General features: G+C 43.5%; 2 protein-coding genes across 2 annotated transcripts in view; one reads left to right on the forward strand and one right to left on the reverse strand.

Moving 5' to 3' along the window:
• The first annotated feature begins 3,031 nt into the window (after nt 1–3,031).
• Nucleotides 3,032–9,038, forward strand: cd36 (CD36 molecule (CD36 blood group)). Its single transcript, XM_076722285.1, has 12 exons — nt 3,032–3,238; nt 3,580–3,737; nt 3,865–4,009; nt 5,396–5,539; nt 6,185–6,276; nt 6,383–6,432; nt 6,543–6,612; nt 6,829–7,013; nt 7,122–7,240; nt 7,333–7,406; nt 8,098–8,152; nt 8,253–9,038. The coding sequence occupies exons 1-12, from the start codon at nt 3,116–3,118 to the stop codon at nt 8,424–8,426; spliced, it is 1,389 nt and encodes a 462-aa protein (XP_076578400.1). The 5' UTR covers nt 3,032–3,115; the 3' UTR covers nt 8,427–9,038.
• A 6-nt stretch (nt 9,039–9,044) lies between these two features.
• sema3c (sema domain, immunoglobulin domain (Ig), short basic domain, secreted, (semaphorin) 3C) overlaps nt 9,045–17,854 on the reverse strand; it is a 36,460-nt gene continuing 27,650 nt past the window's right edge. Inside the window, exons 13-18 of the mRNA XM_076722286.1 lie at nt 15,785–15,873; nt 14,957–14,998; nt 14,556–14,713; nt 13,559–13,626; nt 12,098–12,228; nt 9,045–11,167 (exon numbers count right to left, since the gene is read on the reverse strand). Of these exons, the coding sequence (XP_076578401.1) occupies nt 10,742–11,167; nt 12,098–12,228; nt 13,559–13,626; nt 14,556–14,713; nt 14,957–14,998; nt 15,785–15,873 (914 nt within the window). The 3' untranslated portion in view covers nt 9,045–10,741. The remainder of the gene's footprint in view (nt 11,168–12,097; nt 12,229–13,558; nt 13,627–14,555; nt 14,714–14,956; nt 14,999–15,784; nt 15,874–17,854) is intronic.

Here is a 17,854-nt window from a genome sequence, read left to right on the forward strand (position 1 = left end):
GGTGACAACAAAGATGAAACTGTGGTACTAATGTCTCACCGGCTGACCAGTGGATTGCTCTCGCTGAACAGGGATGGCAGGGACATGCAGTACTGATATTCCTCTAGTTTCAGAGTACTTCATGGCTCTTTTGCATTGCCAAACTCCAAATTTGGTGTCTCAACAAAAGGCCAAAAGACTTGGTTAGGTGGTGTGAAGTGTCTTGGATGGGCGCCTGTAAAAAAAGAATCAAACACAATATTTTGGAAAGCAAACAACAAACTGAATCCGAGCTGAAGTTGTGCTTCCAAGATCAACATTAAATTCAGGTGAGATTCAGACTGCTGTGAGGAGAATGTGTGCTTGAATAGACGGTGACAGGTCTCGGCAGAGAGACTCAGTGGGATGAACCACACAGGAAGGCAGTGAGCGGCGAGGGAATGGTGGTGCTGCCCTCCAGTGGTGATAAGACGTCACTTCACAGTGTGCCGCACACATGGGGGGGGGGGGGGGGGGGGGGGATTACTGTACGTTCAGGCCTGCGGCACAGCACCTTAAAGGGGCACTGCAGGGTTTTACGCACAGGGATGAGTTTGGACACACCCTGGAAGTCAAGCAGTTGTGTAATGTCTTTTGTCGTTTTGTTGCCATCAGAGGTACGATGATGATGATGATGATGATGATGATGATGATGATGATGATGATGATGATGATGTGGTTTGCTTCACACTGCTGCAATTTTATGCATTCTATGTCTGTTTTTACCTGTATGTTATTATTTTATCCTGTGCTTTTATGCATTGCCTTTATTTTTTTCATCCTTATCATTATCAAGTTGGTTTTATTCTCCATCTTATTTTACATTCACTTATTAAATCTTTGTTTTTTAATGTCCATTCTGTCTTTTTTATGTAAAGCACATGCTTGGTGCACTATTATTACACCTGTATTTACCAGGGATTACCACAGATCCCAGGTTGTTCCTTTGAATCTTTTTTTTTATAGAGCTAAAAACTATGCAGGATTTCACGAGTGAAGCACGGATTAGAGAATAATTGGTACAACAGACGCTTTGCTGAGCAGAATAATTGATTTTTACTGTTGATTTTCTGGCATCCTAGCCTGTTAATCATCTTGGACTCCATCAGATTTATTTTGGCCCATGGAGCCCCAGGTTGGGAATCAGTGCACCACACCAAGAATAGCTGTTTGAGAAGGACTCAGAATAAAAATGAAGTTTGGTTGGGCCAGTTAAGGAACTATAACAGTATTGAGACTATATCTGAGTTCCCGGTGGCTAGCTCGGTTAGCTGGAAAGTTTCCTGTCAGGCAGTGTGCAGTCAGGCACAATAGGTAATGCAACAGGATGATTTCTGTTTACTTTCATGAGGCTTGGCATGTTTTTCATCTGCAGGCAGCTAGCTTGGTTAGCAGGCAAATGTCCCAGAAGTCAGCCACAGCAGCTAATGCAAAGCGCTAATTTTTGTGGGAATTTACAGACAAGAGTTTGAAATGATTTCATGTTAAACTGAAGTTTATCTAAAAAATCTTTTGGGTGTTCATGTTGCTTGCTGGAATAATTCCAAAACACCAGTGATGGAAATGCACCGGCTCAGAATTTTATGCATTCTATGTCTGTTTTTACGTATATTTTATTATTTTATTCTGTGCTTTTATGCATTGCCTTTATTTCTATTTTCATCCTTTCATCCTATTTTCATTATCACGTGGGTTTTATTCTCCATCTTATTTTACATTCACTTATTAAATCTTTTTTTTTAATGTCCATTCTGTCTTTTTTTTACGTAAAGCACATGGTGCATGAGATTTCTTTCCTGTAAAGCTCTTCGAGCAGCAATTCATGTATGAAAGGTGCTAAACAAATGAAATTAACTATTATTACACTTGAATTCACCAGGGAGGGTGTAAGGAAAGGCACTATTCAGTTGCATTATGTAGCATCTAGTAGGATCCAGCATTTCGGAGCTTGACCCATTGGGACTGAACGCAAGTATGCTAACTAAACAACACTGAAATGATTGAGGCGTAGCGTGCAGGGGTATGTGATTTTTGTGCGGAGGAAGGGACAGACAGCAGGCAGCAGAATGGGAAAATGACAAATATCACAAAACCTCTCAACACAAGCACTGACAGCCTTTCTGAGTCCGGTGTGTTGCTTTACAATTTCATCGAAGAGCCCAAAGAAAGGCTGTTTTCATCTGTCACAATGTGCACAATCAATGATATGTTGCTGTTGAATAGGTTCCATAAACCAGCGTAACATGGAAATCATTTACCATTTATCACAACCACGAATCAAGATAAGCATGGCGAAATATGTCCAAGAGAGATAAAGAGCAATTCATTTTAATATCCGTCATGAAACTACACAAGCACAAATACAGATAAGCTTCTTTTTTTTTTTAAACACTCTGCACAATGAGAATATTCTTAATAATTTAGATGTTCCTCCTTTTCTGTCTCTGCTAAGCTTGTAGCAGGGATGAGCAGCAATTGGAGAGGAAGATGAACAAGATAGAGAAGATAAGCAACAGAACGGGGAGGAAAATGCCTATGAAAGAGTGAAATGTCTATGAATTTGTTATCGTCCACATCATTAGATCACATCTAGAGCTGATATCTCACATCCAGAGAAATCCGGAGTCAACTCTATGCAGAGCGCAGCTGGCTTCATCGAACTGTTATTAGAATATAACAAAATGGCTTGACTGTGGGATCAGAAATGAACTTTCATGAACTACTTCCCTCCTCCTCTTTCAACCTTTCTCCTCCGTCTATTGTACCTGTTATCTCTTGGACAAATAGTGCTGACTGATACTTGGGGAGACGTCTGTCAGTCGAACCTTAAACCTTTCCTTTCATTATATAACTTCATTTAGAGGAGGTCCCCCGACACCTCCCAGAGAAATCTGCACCTTTACCTGGCCTCAGCTCCTCGCGTGGTACAGCCTGCCTGTGCTGCTGCTGCCAGGACACAAACACACACAAGCTGCACACACGAGCGCGCACACACACACACACACACCACAAACACAGAGACAGAAGGAGAGCAGGCTGCCAGGCAGGCGTTCAGACAGACAGACATTCGGTTGGACAGAGGGAAACGCACACCACCATGGGCTGCTGTAACAGAAGGTGCGGGCTGATAGCCGGAGCTGTGTTTGGGGCGTTGGTAGCCATCCTGGGAGGCATCCTTATCCCGGTGGGGAACAGCATCGTTGAAGACACAGTGAAGAAGGTACGGTGCTCAGTTTCACCTTTGGGCTGGAGGACAAGGAGGGACAGAGGGTGCAAATGTGAGTGTGTAGGGAGATCAAGGTGAATCAGGAGAAACGAGAGGCGCGAATGTGGGAGAGCTGCTTCAACAAGAGGCTGTGCAGGAAGCCAAGTGCCTTGTTTTCATCCATCAGAGGATCAGCATCTGTGATTTCTTTTTTCTTGGCATTGTAGAGAAAAACTGAACCGGTTTAGACATTTTTTCTACCAGAGCATCCATTTCATGTATCAGCGGGGTAGCTGGCCTGCTGGCAGTCTTGAGGCATGTTATAAATAGACTGTCTGTGTTTCTGCTGGGTTTAGGAAGCCGTCATTGAGAATGGAACGACAGCTTATGACAACTGGGTGTCCACGGGGGCCGCGATGTACAGGGAGTTCTTTTTCTTTGACGTACAAAACCCAGAGGAAGTTATAGATGGGTCAGTACCTGTGGTAAAGGAAAAAGGACCTTACACGTACAGGTAAGGCTGATTCACTTACCTCTTTTATATGATTTTGATGACAGGCTTCAGAGCATTCATCACATTTATCTGATGACCTCGTGTCAAACAAAAGTAAACATCTAACTAAGACTCTCTCCTCCTTCAGGGTTCGGTATCTTCCCAAAGACAACATCGTACCCCACCCGGATCACACTATCACCTACCAGCTGCCTCTGGGCGCCATCTTTGAGCCATCCTTGTCAAAGGGATCAGAGGATGACAATATCACCACCCTCAACCTGTTTCTAGTTGTAAGTGAGCATCACCCCGCTGTGTGGTGATTTCTGACTTGACTCAGCTCTACTGTTAATAGTGACCGTACCTCTGCTCCAAAGCCAAGAAAAGCTCTGCCAATTCAAGCTGTGCTGCCCTGTGCTTTGGTCTGCAACCCCTCACTTTAGTGGTGGTTGCCAACCTTTCATGGCTTGTGACCCTGTGACACGCTGTTTGTGAGCTGTGAGTTTAACCACAGATCCCAGGTTGTTCCTTTGAATCATTTTTTTTTCGTAGAGTTAAAAACTATGCAGGATTTCACGAGTGAAGCAAGGATTAGAGAATAATTGGTACAACAGACACTTCGCTGAGCAGAATAATTGATTTTTACTGTTGATTTTCCGGCATCCTAGCCTGTTAATCATCTTGGACTCCATCAGATTTATTTTGGCCCATGGAGCCCCAGGTTGGGAATCAGTGCACCACACCAAGAATAGCTGTTTGAGAAGGACTCAGAATAAAAATGAAGTTTGGTTGGGCCAAGTTAAGTTTGTAGTGATTGGAACTATAACAGTATTGAGACTATATCTGAGTTCCCGGTGGCTAGCTTGGTTAGCTGGAAAGTTTCCTGTCAGGCAGTGTGCAGTCAGGCACCATAGGTAATGCAGCAGGATGATTTCTAGCTTGGTTAGCAGGCAAATGTCCCAGAAGTCAGCCACAGCAGCTAATGCAAAGGGCTAATTTTTGTGGGAATTTACAGACAAGAGTTTGAAATGATTTCATGTTAAACTGAAGTTTATCTAAAAAATCTTTTGGATGTTCATGTTGCTTGCTGGAATAATTCCTAAACACCAGCGATGGAAATGCACCGGCTCAGTGTCTCTCAGACGTAATCTCGTCCTGAAGTCTTCTTTTACGCTTCAAGTCTATTTATTCAACAGTATGTGTGTAATGTGAGGGTGATGCCCCCCCCCCAAAAAAAGCACTGAATAAATATAGTGTGTAGCAGAGTATAGTCTTGGATCATCAGAGAGAGCACACACACATGCACATACACACTTCTTTTATAGCATGTTTGCTGAAAGCTGAAGCTTTGTAACATGGGTTAAAATATGATAATTGCCTTCTTCTGTGTCTGGAAACACTTGGGAGGTCATAATTAAATACTGTCAGTGTTTGTTTATGGGTACAATGTATGTTTTCAAATCTTGATAAGGCTCAAACGACGAGTGTTAGCATTTCCAACAAGAGTGTATTTATAAGTACTTGTGTAGTATAACAGTCGTAAAAGAAGTTTATTTTCCTTATCTTTTATCCTTATAGCACAGCAGCTGTGTGCACAGCAGTTCTGCATGTGTATCGTGAGGAACAATACTGTTCCCGTTTCTAATTTATAATCCCGTTTCTTTTTTTTTTCTCCCCAGGGAACTTTGTCAACGTTGCCACACAAAATCCTGGAAAAGATACTAAAAGCAAGCAGCTCCTCCCTCTTCCAGCGCCGTACAGTCAAGGAATTGCTGTGGGGTTACAAAATCGGCAAACTTCTGGAAATTGGCCTGTTTTCACCTGTGAGTAAACAGATATTATGGCCTTGCATTTAGACATAATAGACACACAGGATGTACTCAGTAAAGTACATAATTATAATGGGTGTGTTTCAGACCCAAACACAGTACTGCAGATTTCTGATGTTGATTTTAATACAGAATGGACGAGCCATGATTCTGTCCACAGTCTAGCTTCAATGTAAAGTCTCTCAGTATATTAGACTCTGCTCGGCATCCAATGAACAGATGAATATCACTCAGTTAAGGTGGATTCAAAGTCTCTTGACACGTTTGGCGAAGCAAACATCCAATGATCAAACAAATGACAAAGAACCGACAAAACTCTTCATCAGAGACAGAAGGCTGAGGGATTTACCAGGGAGCAGGACAACAGACAGCCACAGGCAGGCAGGTTTGGCACTAAGACATCAGGCCAATGTCGAAAGCTGGAGAGTCTCACATGGACGCAAAGAACAACGTGGCAATGAGTGTGTGAGAGCATCTTAAATACTGGGCTGATTGGGAATGAGGAGCAGGCGAGTGGACAGGTGTAAGTGAGTACTGGCTGAGCAGGTGAATAGGTGAAAGCAGTGGCAGCAGGGAAGAGACTGAAGGCCCTGTGACGATAATCTTATCAGCTTATTAAATAAAATGTATTTCTCCTAGTACAATGGTACCTTTGATGGCAACTACACAATCTTCACTGGAAAGGACGACATCTCTAAAGTGGGAATGATTGACAAGTACCAGGGTGAGGGGTGAGTCTGATCACGGATAAAGTGAAGTGTTTGTCCTTCATTGTGATATTTTAGGATGCTAAATCAAATCATGCATCAGGCTAATAAATGTAATTTTGACCAACAGGAGTTTAAATTTCTGGGGCGACAAGTACTGTGACACGATCAACGGGACAGGTGTGGCTCATGACGTCTTTTTCTGAACCCCCTTCTTATAATTCACATCTGCACCTCTAAATGCACACGAGCCTCCTCTCTGACCTGATTTCTCCGCCCGTATTTCTCAGACGCCTCATCATTCGCTCCCTTTGTGGACAAGACGAAGCCCCTCTATTTCTTCTCATCAGACATCTGCAGGTGTGTTATTTTGTGAGAGCGGTGTTTCTCACATTAAGTGGGCCGGTGTCCGTGGACTCTCCTCTCAGTAACCACTAGAGGTCAGAGCCTTCCAATAGCAAAACTATGGTCGTGCACTGGCATTATTTTCTGGATATAGTGCCATAGATTACTGGGTACATGAGGGGCAGTTGCTGGAAGACTTTTGAACTAAACATTGTGTTGCTTTGTCTTCAGGTCTGTGTCAGCTGATTACACAGGGAGCCACGATCTGTTAGGGATTGAAGTATACCGCTTCGGCCTGAGCCCAAAAACCCTGGCTGCTGCTGTGATCAACCCAGACAACTACTGTTTCTGCAGAGATGAGAAGGTCTTCAGGAACTTCACTATGGGTGGAGTAATGGACGTCACCTCCTGTCAAGGTTTGCCATTGTATTCCAGAATCAAGAGGATGTTAGTGCACCCCAGAACTTTCCTCAGCTGTTTCATCTTAATTTCGAAATGTCTTTGCTTCTTTGCCACCTGAACAGGCAAACCTGTCTACATCTCTCTGCCCCACTTCCTTCATGGCAGTCAGTTTCTGCGGGAGGACGTGCTGGGTCTCGATCCCAGCGAGGAGAAACATTCCACCTTCCTGGATGTGGAACCTGTAAGAGCTAGTGAAGTTTTACTTTTGTGATGTTTGACTTTTTAGGGGCAGCAACTCTGATGCTGAGTTTTTGTGGTATTTTTTTCTGTCAGACGACCGGGTTCACCTTGAGATTTGCCAAGAGACTTCAAGTGAATATGATGTACACATCATCAGAAGAGATCACGTAAGTTGTGCTTCACCTTTTTTCTGGGAAATATGCTTATTTACTTTCTTGATGAGAGTTAGACAAGAAAATTGAGACCACTCTTGTGTTTGCATGGTAAATGTAAAGCTGGTTAGCTTAGCTTAGCATAAAGACTGAGAGCAGGGGGGAACCGGTACCCTGGCTCTGCTCAGAAGTGACATAATCTGCCATCTAACGCCTCCAAAACTCACTGATTAACATGTTATATCTTGTTTCTTTAGTTCATAGAAAAAAAGTTGTAAAAAAAAATAGTTCTTTTCAAAACATTTTTTCAGTTTTATTGGACTGCTAAACTAACCGCTAAGCTAACTTGCTTTGTATTTTTGTTTTATTTGTACAGATTATACTTTTACCTATTAAAGAGGCAAATTTTGTTCATCAATGAAAAAAGCCAGCCGTTTCCAGTCTTTATGCTAAGCTAAGCTAACCAGCTGTTGGCTGTGGCTTCAAATTTTCCGCCCAGATGTGAATGATATTAATCTTCTTATGTAACTTGCGGCATGTGTATGTCCCAGAATGAAAGAAAATCAGCAGTGAAATTCTCGCTGTTCAGCTTTGTTGCACCTGCATTTCCTGTCTGTACCTCTACTGTCAAATGAAGGCATAAAAAAAGGGATGCTTGAGACAACACCATGCACTGAATGCCAACTAATGAGTTCTTTCCCCGCAGGGTGTTAAACAAAGTCAAGAATTATACCATATTCCCTCTTGTTTGGGTGAATGAGGTAAGATGGAGCCCTGCAGTAGCAAAGTGTAAACAGTCTGTTTGCTTGGGATGCATGATTATGACACGCTCTCATTCTCTGCCTCCATCAATGTAACCAGATGGCTTCGATGGATGAGGCAACAGCAGACATGTTCAAGAAGGAGCTCTTCTCCCGTATCGAGGCGTTGGATTTAGCCCAGAAGGTGCTGCTGGGCGTAGGCGTGTCCATCTTCGCCCTGTGTCTCATTGGCTACTGCGTGGTGAGGAGAAATAGCCAAAACAAGATCGCGTGAATGAATCATGCAGAGGTGTCTGCTGTGCGCAGTGCATTCCAGCTGCTATGGGAAATCATATCTTTTGATATACGTAGACTTGCACTTTGTAATCTCAGTGTTATTTATGTCACACCTCCTTTGTTACTGGGGGAGGGGGAATACTGTGACTGAAGCTCAAGAGCTGAATTCCTTTGCCACGTATTGTTTTAATCGCAAACACTGTAACGTTAAATCAATCAGGGATTAGAGGGAGATCAGATGGAGACTCCTCTTAGCTGTCAGGGCATCAATCTGCGCAGAGGAGAGACGAGTTTGCTTAACATCCTATAAAGGAAATGTACATGAATCTAATCTTAAGCAAATGTTCATATCCTACGCTGAAATAATGCCTTCCAGATGAATAAAAGCTGAAAAGGAGTTTTTCATTGGGTGTCTTATTCCTAGTGATGGGTTGTTCAGAACTGGTCTACACCCCCCCCCCGGTCCAAAATACTTCATACAGTAGCATGATGTGCCCCACTGTGGAGTCGATTACACAGACAGAGGGAGGATGTATTGCTCAATAACAGAGGGAGAAAGTTCACATTTTGAAAAATTATACTAATTCAATAAAATCCATGATCTTTCTGCAAAACTGAGGTTCATCTGAACAGATTTATTCAGGCTATCACGACATTAATAAATAGAAATACACGTTTCATAACACGGAAATTACACTGAGTTGAAGCTGACGCGATGCTGGTCGCACAGTTTTATTAAACGTGGAGCAGAGATCTGCATGATTGAAAGTACAGCTCGAAAGTCTTTTCTCAAAATGAAAATAGTACCGTAGTATATCTCTGCAATTTGCAGATACAGTCATAGTTGGTGAAATACGATGAAACTATATACACAATGAAAACACATTTTCACTAAACTGGGCACCACATTAAATTAAAAGGATGAAATGGACACAAAATACTCTGTACACAAGCAACAATAATCTATCTACATTAACTACGCTTCTGGAAAAAAAAAAAGTCTATTCACAAACGTCAAATACCTCACTAATAACTGAATTAAATGTATGTCCACTTTGTCATGGACAGCGTGGAAAATGTGGATCCAGAGAAGGATACTGTCACGTCTCAGCATCGACTGTACTGTATAATGTAAACTCCATATCTCCTGGTTTTGCTAAAATGTGCGTCTCTGCCAATTTGGTTACTCAAATCTAATCCAGGCACGGATTAAGACACTTCTACGTTACTCATGGACTTCTACAAACATGCTTCTGTGCTGGAAACGAGAGACGTATGATATGATATGCAGCTGATTTACAGTGAGGCACACTCTCTTACATGACGTACGTCTGAGTAATAGGAATAAATACAGGAGAGATCATGTAAGATGTTTGCAGCTCACACAGACAAATTCTATTCTTTACTGTTTGGCCTTTAAACTCAATTCATTGTAATATAACGCTTTCTACGGGAGCTATTGTCTATCAACACGTGAGGAGAAAAAGGTGGACTTTTTATTACCCTTCATGTCATTTCACTGAACAGAAACAATCTTGTTAGTTTAAAGTAAATATAGACATGTGAGCAGGATCTAATAAAATACTCGTGTTAAACTTATCGAGGTCACTCACCAGCCGTGTTTCCATCAACGTGTTTTATGTGCATTTTGAAGTATCGCGTTGGGAAAAGCAGACGGAAACGGCAAAATTTGATGCATAACGTAGGCCGTACCTCCGAGGTTTGACGAAACTAAACTTTGCATAGCCCAGATGATTCGCTCCGAACCAGTTTTCCAAAGTTTGCTTCAAATCCGCTCGACACCTGGATGGAAACACGGCTACTGTCCAACATGCACCTGTCTCCCTTTTTGTCCCTTTTCAATCACCTCTATTTACTACCGTGATTTCAAATGACCTCCTCTATTGTGGACGACCACATTCAGAGCTCGTATCCGACCAGTCCAATTTCCCCTCTAATATCTAGAATATGATAAGATCACAGCTGCATCTCATGGTGTATTATCGAAAGCAATATCACCTGAGACCACAGTTTATGAGCAGCACTCACAACAGGGCCCCTTCAGTTTGTGATGAATGGTTCGTGGGTGCCTGTGAGTGTGTATTAGTGTATGTCACAGCCATCTGGTCACAGTGCCTCATGCAAGAAAGAGAGATATTGCTGAAAAACAACTCCCCGCACCCACCTCCTCGTTCTACTGTACGTCCACAGTGCAGCTCTGCAGTTTGAGATGAGGGTTGGAAAAATGAGGATCTGGGTATAGAAACAGAGGAAGGTGTGCGTGTCAGTCTCTGCCGCAGCCTGACCCCCGTGTCAGACCTCCGGGAGGTGATTGCGGCGGTTGCGGCTCTTCCTCCGGTCCAGCAGGGGCTTCAGTTTGGCCAGGTCCCCCCTGAGAGGTCCAGGCGGCGGAGGCGGCTGCTGCTGCTGCCTCTGCTGCAGGTTCTGGAGCTCCTTCCTCTCTTTGCAGTACTGCTGCACGGCCAGGCTCTCTGCAGGACTGAAGGCTGCCAACAGGACCTTAGGGTGCAACGAGCTGGCCCAGGCCCACGGGGACTGCTGTTTGTCCGTCAGCATGCTCACCATGGCCTCGCTCAGCACCCGCAGGCGGATCTTAGCGACGGTGCGTTTGAAGCTGTTCTCCGTGGTCAGGCAGTAGTAAAGGCCCTGGTCGGAGAGCTGGACGGAGCGGATGAGGAGGCCGTGCTCCGTGGAGAGGACACGGTCACTCAGCTTCACCTGTGGTTGGGTTGTCACAACCCCATTTAAAAATAAATATATATCAGTCTATCTATACAGTAACTAGAGCACAGACAGATGAGAAATCAAAGGGAAAACATGAGCACTAAATGCAGATTAAAGAGGTCACTTAATGTGTGTTCTGGATGCAGATGGGCGACATGACAGCTCCTCAAAACTGAAGCCATGATCAGAAAAAAATGACTAAAAGAAGTCAAAAAGACAGTCAAAGCGGAGGTGCTGAAAGAAGTTCACGTGCCTTCAATTCAGAATAATGAGACTAAAGTCACGCTTACATCCTTAACACAACACTGTTTAATCCTTTTCCACCAACTACTTTAAGACCGGCCAGGCCTGAGTTTGGAAAAGACTCCAATGATTACACACCATAAAAGTAAAGTGATTTATTTTAAGGCCAACTTCTACTCTCATGGGGAAATGGCTATAAAACGACCATTACTCTGAGTCTACTCCAGAGAGGCCAGAGCCAAATCCATAAAAGACTTTTCTTTATCAAGCAGGCACTCTCCCGGCGCCGAGCTTTATTTAATCTTTCACAGCCTTTCGAAGGGTTAAAGGGTTGTCAAATATTTGTAAAATCTTTCCCTGCCCGAGCATCAAGCCATTAGCCAAAGGTCTCTATCATGTTTGATCATTATCGCTGCTCGTTAGGATGCTCCGCTGCACTGTGTCGTTCCACAGGTGTTTGAGAAGGCAAATCCTTATCGTGTGGACTCATGATCGCATGACATGTTTGAAGTAATATTTAACTGTGCGAGCAAAACTGAAGAGCAGCTCCCCATAAATCAGAAAACTGTCATCTAATCGGTTCTATCTCTCAGGGATTTTCAGGCCCTGTTTCGTCTTGTCGCATGCGAGCGAGGGCCGGCTGTGATCCTGAACTCTGAACTCTCTAAATGTCGGACTGACCTCTTTCCTCCTGTCATTGTCCCTCTGAATAAGCCAGCGAATGGAGGCCTGGGGAGACTTGGGAAGACACTCCAGGAAGGTGGTGTTGTTTTTCACGCTGTACTGCGTCATCTCCACTGCATTTCTGTAGGCTGTCGCACACACACACACACACACACACACACACACACACACACACACACACACACACACACACACACACGCAATCACTGGAGTCACCTCAGACGTCACTTGCTGACAGACATAAACCCCACAGATGGACTCAAATCTGCCTCAAGTCCCAACAGTGAGACTGAAATGTTGACACAAAGCTTAGTCCGACACCTGCAGCACAACCAAACTCCACCCAGACTTCATCAGCCTCTACAGACAAACAAAACAACCTCGAATGCGTCGGTCCAGCTCGGTCTCGTCTCATTTACCGTGTCGTTTTTGTTGCAGCTAAATGGTCCATCACTCAGCTGGATGTATGACAGGGTTCTGACTAATTAGTGGTAATGGCCATATGGTTGGTTCCCCAAGCTTGTCTTAATTTAGAGACGTAAACTATTCATGGAAATGGAGCACTCAGGGGAGCAAGTCCTCTCCTCTCATTAAACTGCACCCTGCCAGTCGAGTGTGCGAATTTTCGTGAAGGATGTTGTTGCGTACCTGGACTCACAAACGAGCACAGACTCCCCCGGAGAGGCAACAGTCGCAGCTGCAGCTTCGGTGTAAACAGCTGCAATCATTTGTTCCTTCTAATCGTTTTGCAAAGACAGTAAATTTGTCTCTGTGAATGTGAATCTGTTGTGGAAGGATGTCGGACAAGTTGCTTCACAAATACACGTGTTTGGTAAATATTAAAAGCTGCATTACTTCACTGCAGAATGCGAAATCTAAGTAGGATGAATTATAAATCTGAGCTTCTCCTGTTTTCAGTCTGGCTGCAGCACTTCTGAGATAACTGGTTTCTTTGAGATTATTTTTACCTGTTTTAAAAAGCTTGGTAAGTGAAATTTTCCTGTTCTGTTGGCAGATAATTATGAATATTTTAAGCAATATTTCCCAGATTTTATTGATTTTTTTTTTTAGTTTTTGCAGCATTCATTTGGAGACGTGATTCAAGTTGAGTATTTGCTCTCATTTTGACTCTGTTTTGGTTTCCACTATCTCATTAGAGAAATGTCTGGCTTTAGAGCTGCTAGCTGCTTGTCTTCACAGCTACTTGCTAATTTCGTCTGCTCTGTGGTGCTGGGCAGGAGGCGTTTAGTGGGTTTTTATCTGAGCTTTTTTTTTGCTAAAAACAGCTGCCTACTGTTGTGATGCTGATGACTGTTAACTGCCAATTAGCTAAGACGCCAAGCTGCAGGGGACAATGCAAAGTTGGGTGAAAATGTCCTATGAGCAACACCTTTCACACTCCACAGTCATTTGATCATTTCACAGCATAAAAACATTGACTGGGGCAGCTTTAATTACCCTTCAGATTGAATCCTCTGCATTGAGTGAGCGGATTTCCATGCATAATGTCCTGCCGTCTGCTTCTCCTAAAAACAAGGAAAAAACACATTTAAATACACAATAGCTGAGTAAATAGAGGGAAAATGATCATCTCATACTGAAACTGTGGAAGGGGGCAGGCAGTGCCAAAACAATAGAGGAAAATCTGACTGTTATTCCGCTCAGCAGTGCACACTCGTATATAACAGCTTGAGGAAAAGAGCACGTAAACAGCTGACACGTTTCAGACACATTTTCTGCAGGAAAAACAGGCGCTGCGCTTTTGTTCCGCGACCAAACTCAACCTGACCTGCGTCTGACCGGAACTTCAAGAGACAGGCAGCTGGTTCTTAAAGAGCCCAGAGAGGTATCGGTTCAGAGGCGAGGTGTCGCTCATACCTCTGTGTCTGTGTTATGTCTAGACGGAGGGAGGGAAGCAACAAACGCAGAACCAGTGACATGGCTTCCACTGAAGTCTGAGCTGAAGGGTTCCGGTTTTGATCAGTTTGTTGTCAAAAGTTGCCGGCAGCTCTTCTCTGTTCTTGTCAATATATTCAATATGAGGGCCTTGGTACACTGACTGATTTCAGATTTGTTGTATAGCTGATGAATCCTGCTGTGGTTGTCTATTGGAGGCCCAAAACCTCATTAGATTCTCGTGGGAAATTTGAATAAATTGAGTGCAAGTGACCAGAAATACTGTATTCTATACAATAATCTGCACTATGCTAATGTTTATCTAACAGTTGGGAGGGTTATGAATAGCTGCCTCCATGAATGGGCTCCTTAATCAACACCTGTCAGCACTTATTAATGCTGAAAAATCTGTTCTGGGGTTTAAAAGCTTGTTTTTTTCTACGCTGCCAGCCGAAGAATCCTTTTGGACACCAAATACTTCTTTGCATGAAATTTACAGATACTGAATACTGGCCCAAAACCGCAGTTATGGGCCCTAAAACTGTAGACCTTTGTGCACCTTTTGCCGGTGGGATAGAAGCGGGAGCAGCTGAGTCCGTCCCAGGCGCAGTAGGGATCTCTGGCGAGGCAGCAGTCGGCGCAAGCCGAGCCGTAAGCGTGACAACGGTGCAGGGAGACCTGCGAGACCCCGAACTCCGAGCTGACGTACAGCTGTTGCTGCAAAGTAAACAGTTCAAATGTCAGCCGCCCTGTTTGTCTTAATAAGTGGCCGGCTGACAGGAAAATGAGTCAGAGCGGCGAAAAAATTATGGCTTATTATTTCCTTGCCTTTGGAAGGCTCATTATGCACAGGAGATTTCTGTTCATGCATTACCTAGTAGCCACAGACAATGAAGAACACATTTAAACAATAAAACTGCAGTTAATATGTGAGGAAAGCAGAGTTGGAAAGGCACTTACTTTTTTGGAGGATATTCTCAAGTTTGTAACAGGAGCTTGATTCTGAAAAACAGCACATACGGGGACCAAGTTCAGAGCTTTTAGACGTTTTTGAGAGTCATTTCTATCAAATGTTTAGAGAGTTACAAACACTTTTGGGGAAATAAACTTATTTGCTTTCTTGAGAGTCTGTTAGCTTAGCTTAGCACAAAGAGTGGAAACACAGGGACACCACCTTCCAGCTCCTCATGTGTGGGGGGTGATGTATGCTAGGCTAACAAACTGCTCCTGGTAGCTTCTTATTTACACACATTAGACTGGTGTCTCTTCCAAGTCTTGGAAAGAAAGCGAATAAATGTATTTAATTTCAAAGTGTTCCTTTAAAAATGGACGTACAGCTTATCAAACTTTTCTTTAATACAAAACATAGTCATGGCAGAGACGGTCGCCAACTAGATCAGCTTCCTTCCAGATGTCTTTAACTTTCCAAAATAAATATATTCTGTCTTTTGCAAATAAATCTCCCCAGTGAATAAGAACAAAGCAGCCCTGGTCTTTATGTCTGATCACAGGTTGATCACACTTACAGCGATTTAAGCTAAGACAAAACAGCATGTGCAAAGGTTCACTCGGGGCAACTGTTGCAGTATGTAAGCATGTTTCCCATCACTCCACGCTGCATTACACTGCAGAACATCCATCTCCTGAATGCCACCCTTCTTTTGTCTGTCTGCCCCCCCCCCCCGGCCTTTGTGCTGTGGCCAAGCTCGCCCTCCTCCTCCCCCCCGCCTTTGATTTTGGGAGAGAAAAAGGATGAAAGTGGAATAAAAGAGAAAACAGACAGCTGACCTTAAACACTTCCAGCTCCTCCAGGATCAGATCTTCATGCAGGGAATGATTGCTTGGCAGCACAATCACCTTCTGCACCGTACCTTTGTCTGGGGGCAGAAAGCAGACACGTCACGAGCTGTAACCGCACACACACATGTAACAACCGTGTGAAACAGATACGGCTGTGCCCGGACATGTGTGCCGTCAGTCAAACAAGAATACAACCGCTGGTGGAAAAAAATAAACTCTGAGTCTGTTTTCCTTTGCCCGTGTTTGCTTTTGAATTAGGCATGATAGCCATGGCCAGCTTCCACAGCAAAACCAACTGCGGCAGGAGTGGGAATGGAAGCTCTTAAGCCCGCACAGGGGAGGACAAGGGCCACGGAAAGGGCAAAATGCAACGCTCTCATCATCAATACGGCTGTTTTGTCCTGGGAGTTGGAGCAGCAAGGCAGGAGAGGGGGAGTAACAGTAACGGCTCCTGGAAATGCCTGATAAGAGCGTCTCCCTCATCCTTCAGACAAAGCAGCATTTTCGGGCTCAGATACGGACAGACAGCGCTGGCTTTTCTTCAAGAAACCGGGCAGGAGACGGAGTGGAGAGGCTGCCTGATAAACACGAGCAGCTGTGAGAGAGAGTCCCACGGCGGCCCGCTGAATGCAAACATGTGGACACCAATGCATTCATAATTGTGCGTGCACACATGCATATTATTGTGTTAAAGCACTGTGTTATAAGAGAAGAAACAACAGTCATAAAATCCGTCTGTCCTTGAGGTGAGATAATGCACTTTCATGTGTCAGGCAGGTAAAAACTCTTCTGTGATATGCAAATCTGCAAACGCAACCATTATATATGTCTGAACATATTTCTAAAAGTATTAGAATTATGTCAAAATATAGCCGAGTGCTCCATGATGATTACTGGTCCCAGTGAATGTGGACTGTGATATGGAGTCATCAGATTTCTACAGTATGTTTTGTCACTCCTGAACTTTAGTACTGCGTTTTAACATGTATGACATTTCTTCCACTGAGGCCAAATCCTTATCTCGTAGTGTTGTGTAGCTGCCACATGATTTGGATCAGCTCCAAAATGTAATGAGTTTTTCCTTGACCCATGTTGCGCCCTTCCACCAAGTTTTATGAAAATCAGGACAGAAGTTTTTCTGTAATCCTGCTGACAAACAGATGAACGAGCTGAGCAGAAAACATGAGCTCTTTGGGGAAGGTGGATATAAAGACTGACATCTGATCAAAATAAACATGGCTGAGATCTCAACCACATGCGTGTTCTTTCACTCAATTCAATGAAATGAAACCAGAGGAGTCTTCTCTTAAAGAGGACCTTGCTTGCAGCATTGTCTGTGATGTGTTTGTGGCATAAAGATGATGATTATAATCTAAATGGCGTGTCACACCGCCTGTGTTCTCAAACCTGCCAACACACCCACAGTGTGTTAACCTCCCCGCTATCTATGTGATAACCAGCTGTGGCAATTGGACTCCACTCAACTTATCGTTTACCTCGCTGATGACTCACATGATAAGGGGACTGTGTTATTGCTATATTCCATCCTTTCACTGCAAATTGCTTCTAACTGACCTGCCTGGTTGTATAATTGTGTGGAGCCGCACCAAAACATGCTCACCAGAGACAGACTGATAAATCAGACCAGCCAATAGGAGCTCATAACAGATTTGCATAAATATCAGCTGATGAGTAACAAGAAAGTGTAGTAGGAAAACTGCCAAGATTTGTTCTTTTATAACTGTAAAAATCCTGCTTTGTACATATTTTGGTCACAGTTCTTCTGTTTAAAGCATCCTAATGAAAAAAAAAAATGTTTGTTTAAGTTGAAAAGAGAATTTATTTTATCGGATTCTTTACACTTTATACAGTATCAGTCTCAAAAATCCAGTATCGGGTTCTAATGCTCATGATAAAATGCAGCGTCAGTGAGGTTAAACTCACTTACACTGAAGAAAACTTTCCTCTAATTTTAATCCAGCATTAAATTATTATCTCTTCTTCTTCTTATCTGGCTTGAAGTGATCTCTGTTCCTGCAGTTCATTTTTAGCATTTAT

The sequence above is a fragment of the Chaetodon auriga genome, chromosome 22 (genome assembly GCF_051107435.1).
Source record: "Chaetodon auriga isolate fChaAug3 chromosome 22, fChaAug3.hap1, whole genome shotgun sequence".
NCBI classification, from domain to species: domain Eukaryota; kingdom Metazoa; phylum Chordata; class Actinopteri; order Chaetodontiformes; family Chaetodontidae; genus Chaetodon; species Chaetodon auriga.

Coding starts and splice junctions, on each gene's coding strand:
- cd36 (XM_076722285.1), top strand. CDS start 3,116: ATGGGCTGCTGTAACAGAAGGTGCGGGCTGATAGCCGGAGCTGTGTTT. Junction 6,613..6,828: donor TTCTCATCAGACATCTGCAG/GTGTGTTATTTT, acceptor CTTTGTCTTCAG/GTCTGTGTCAGCTGATTACA. Junction 7,014..7,121: donor GGACGTCACCTCCTGTCAAG/GTTTGCCATTGT, acceptor CCACCTGAACAG/GCAAACCTGTCTACATCTCT.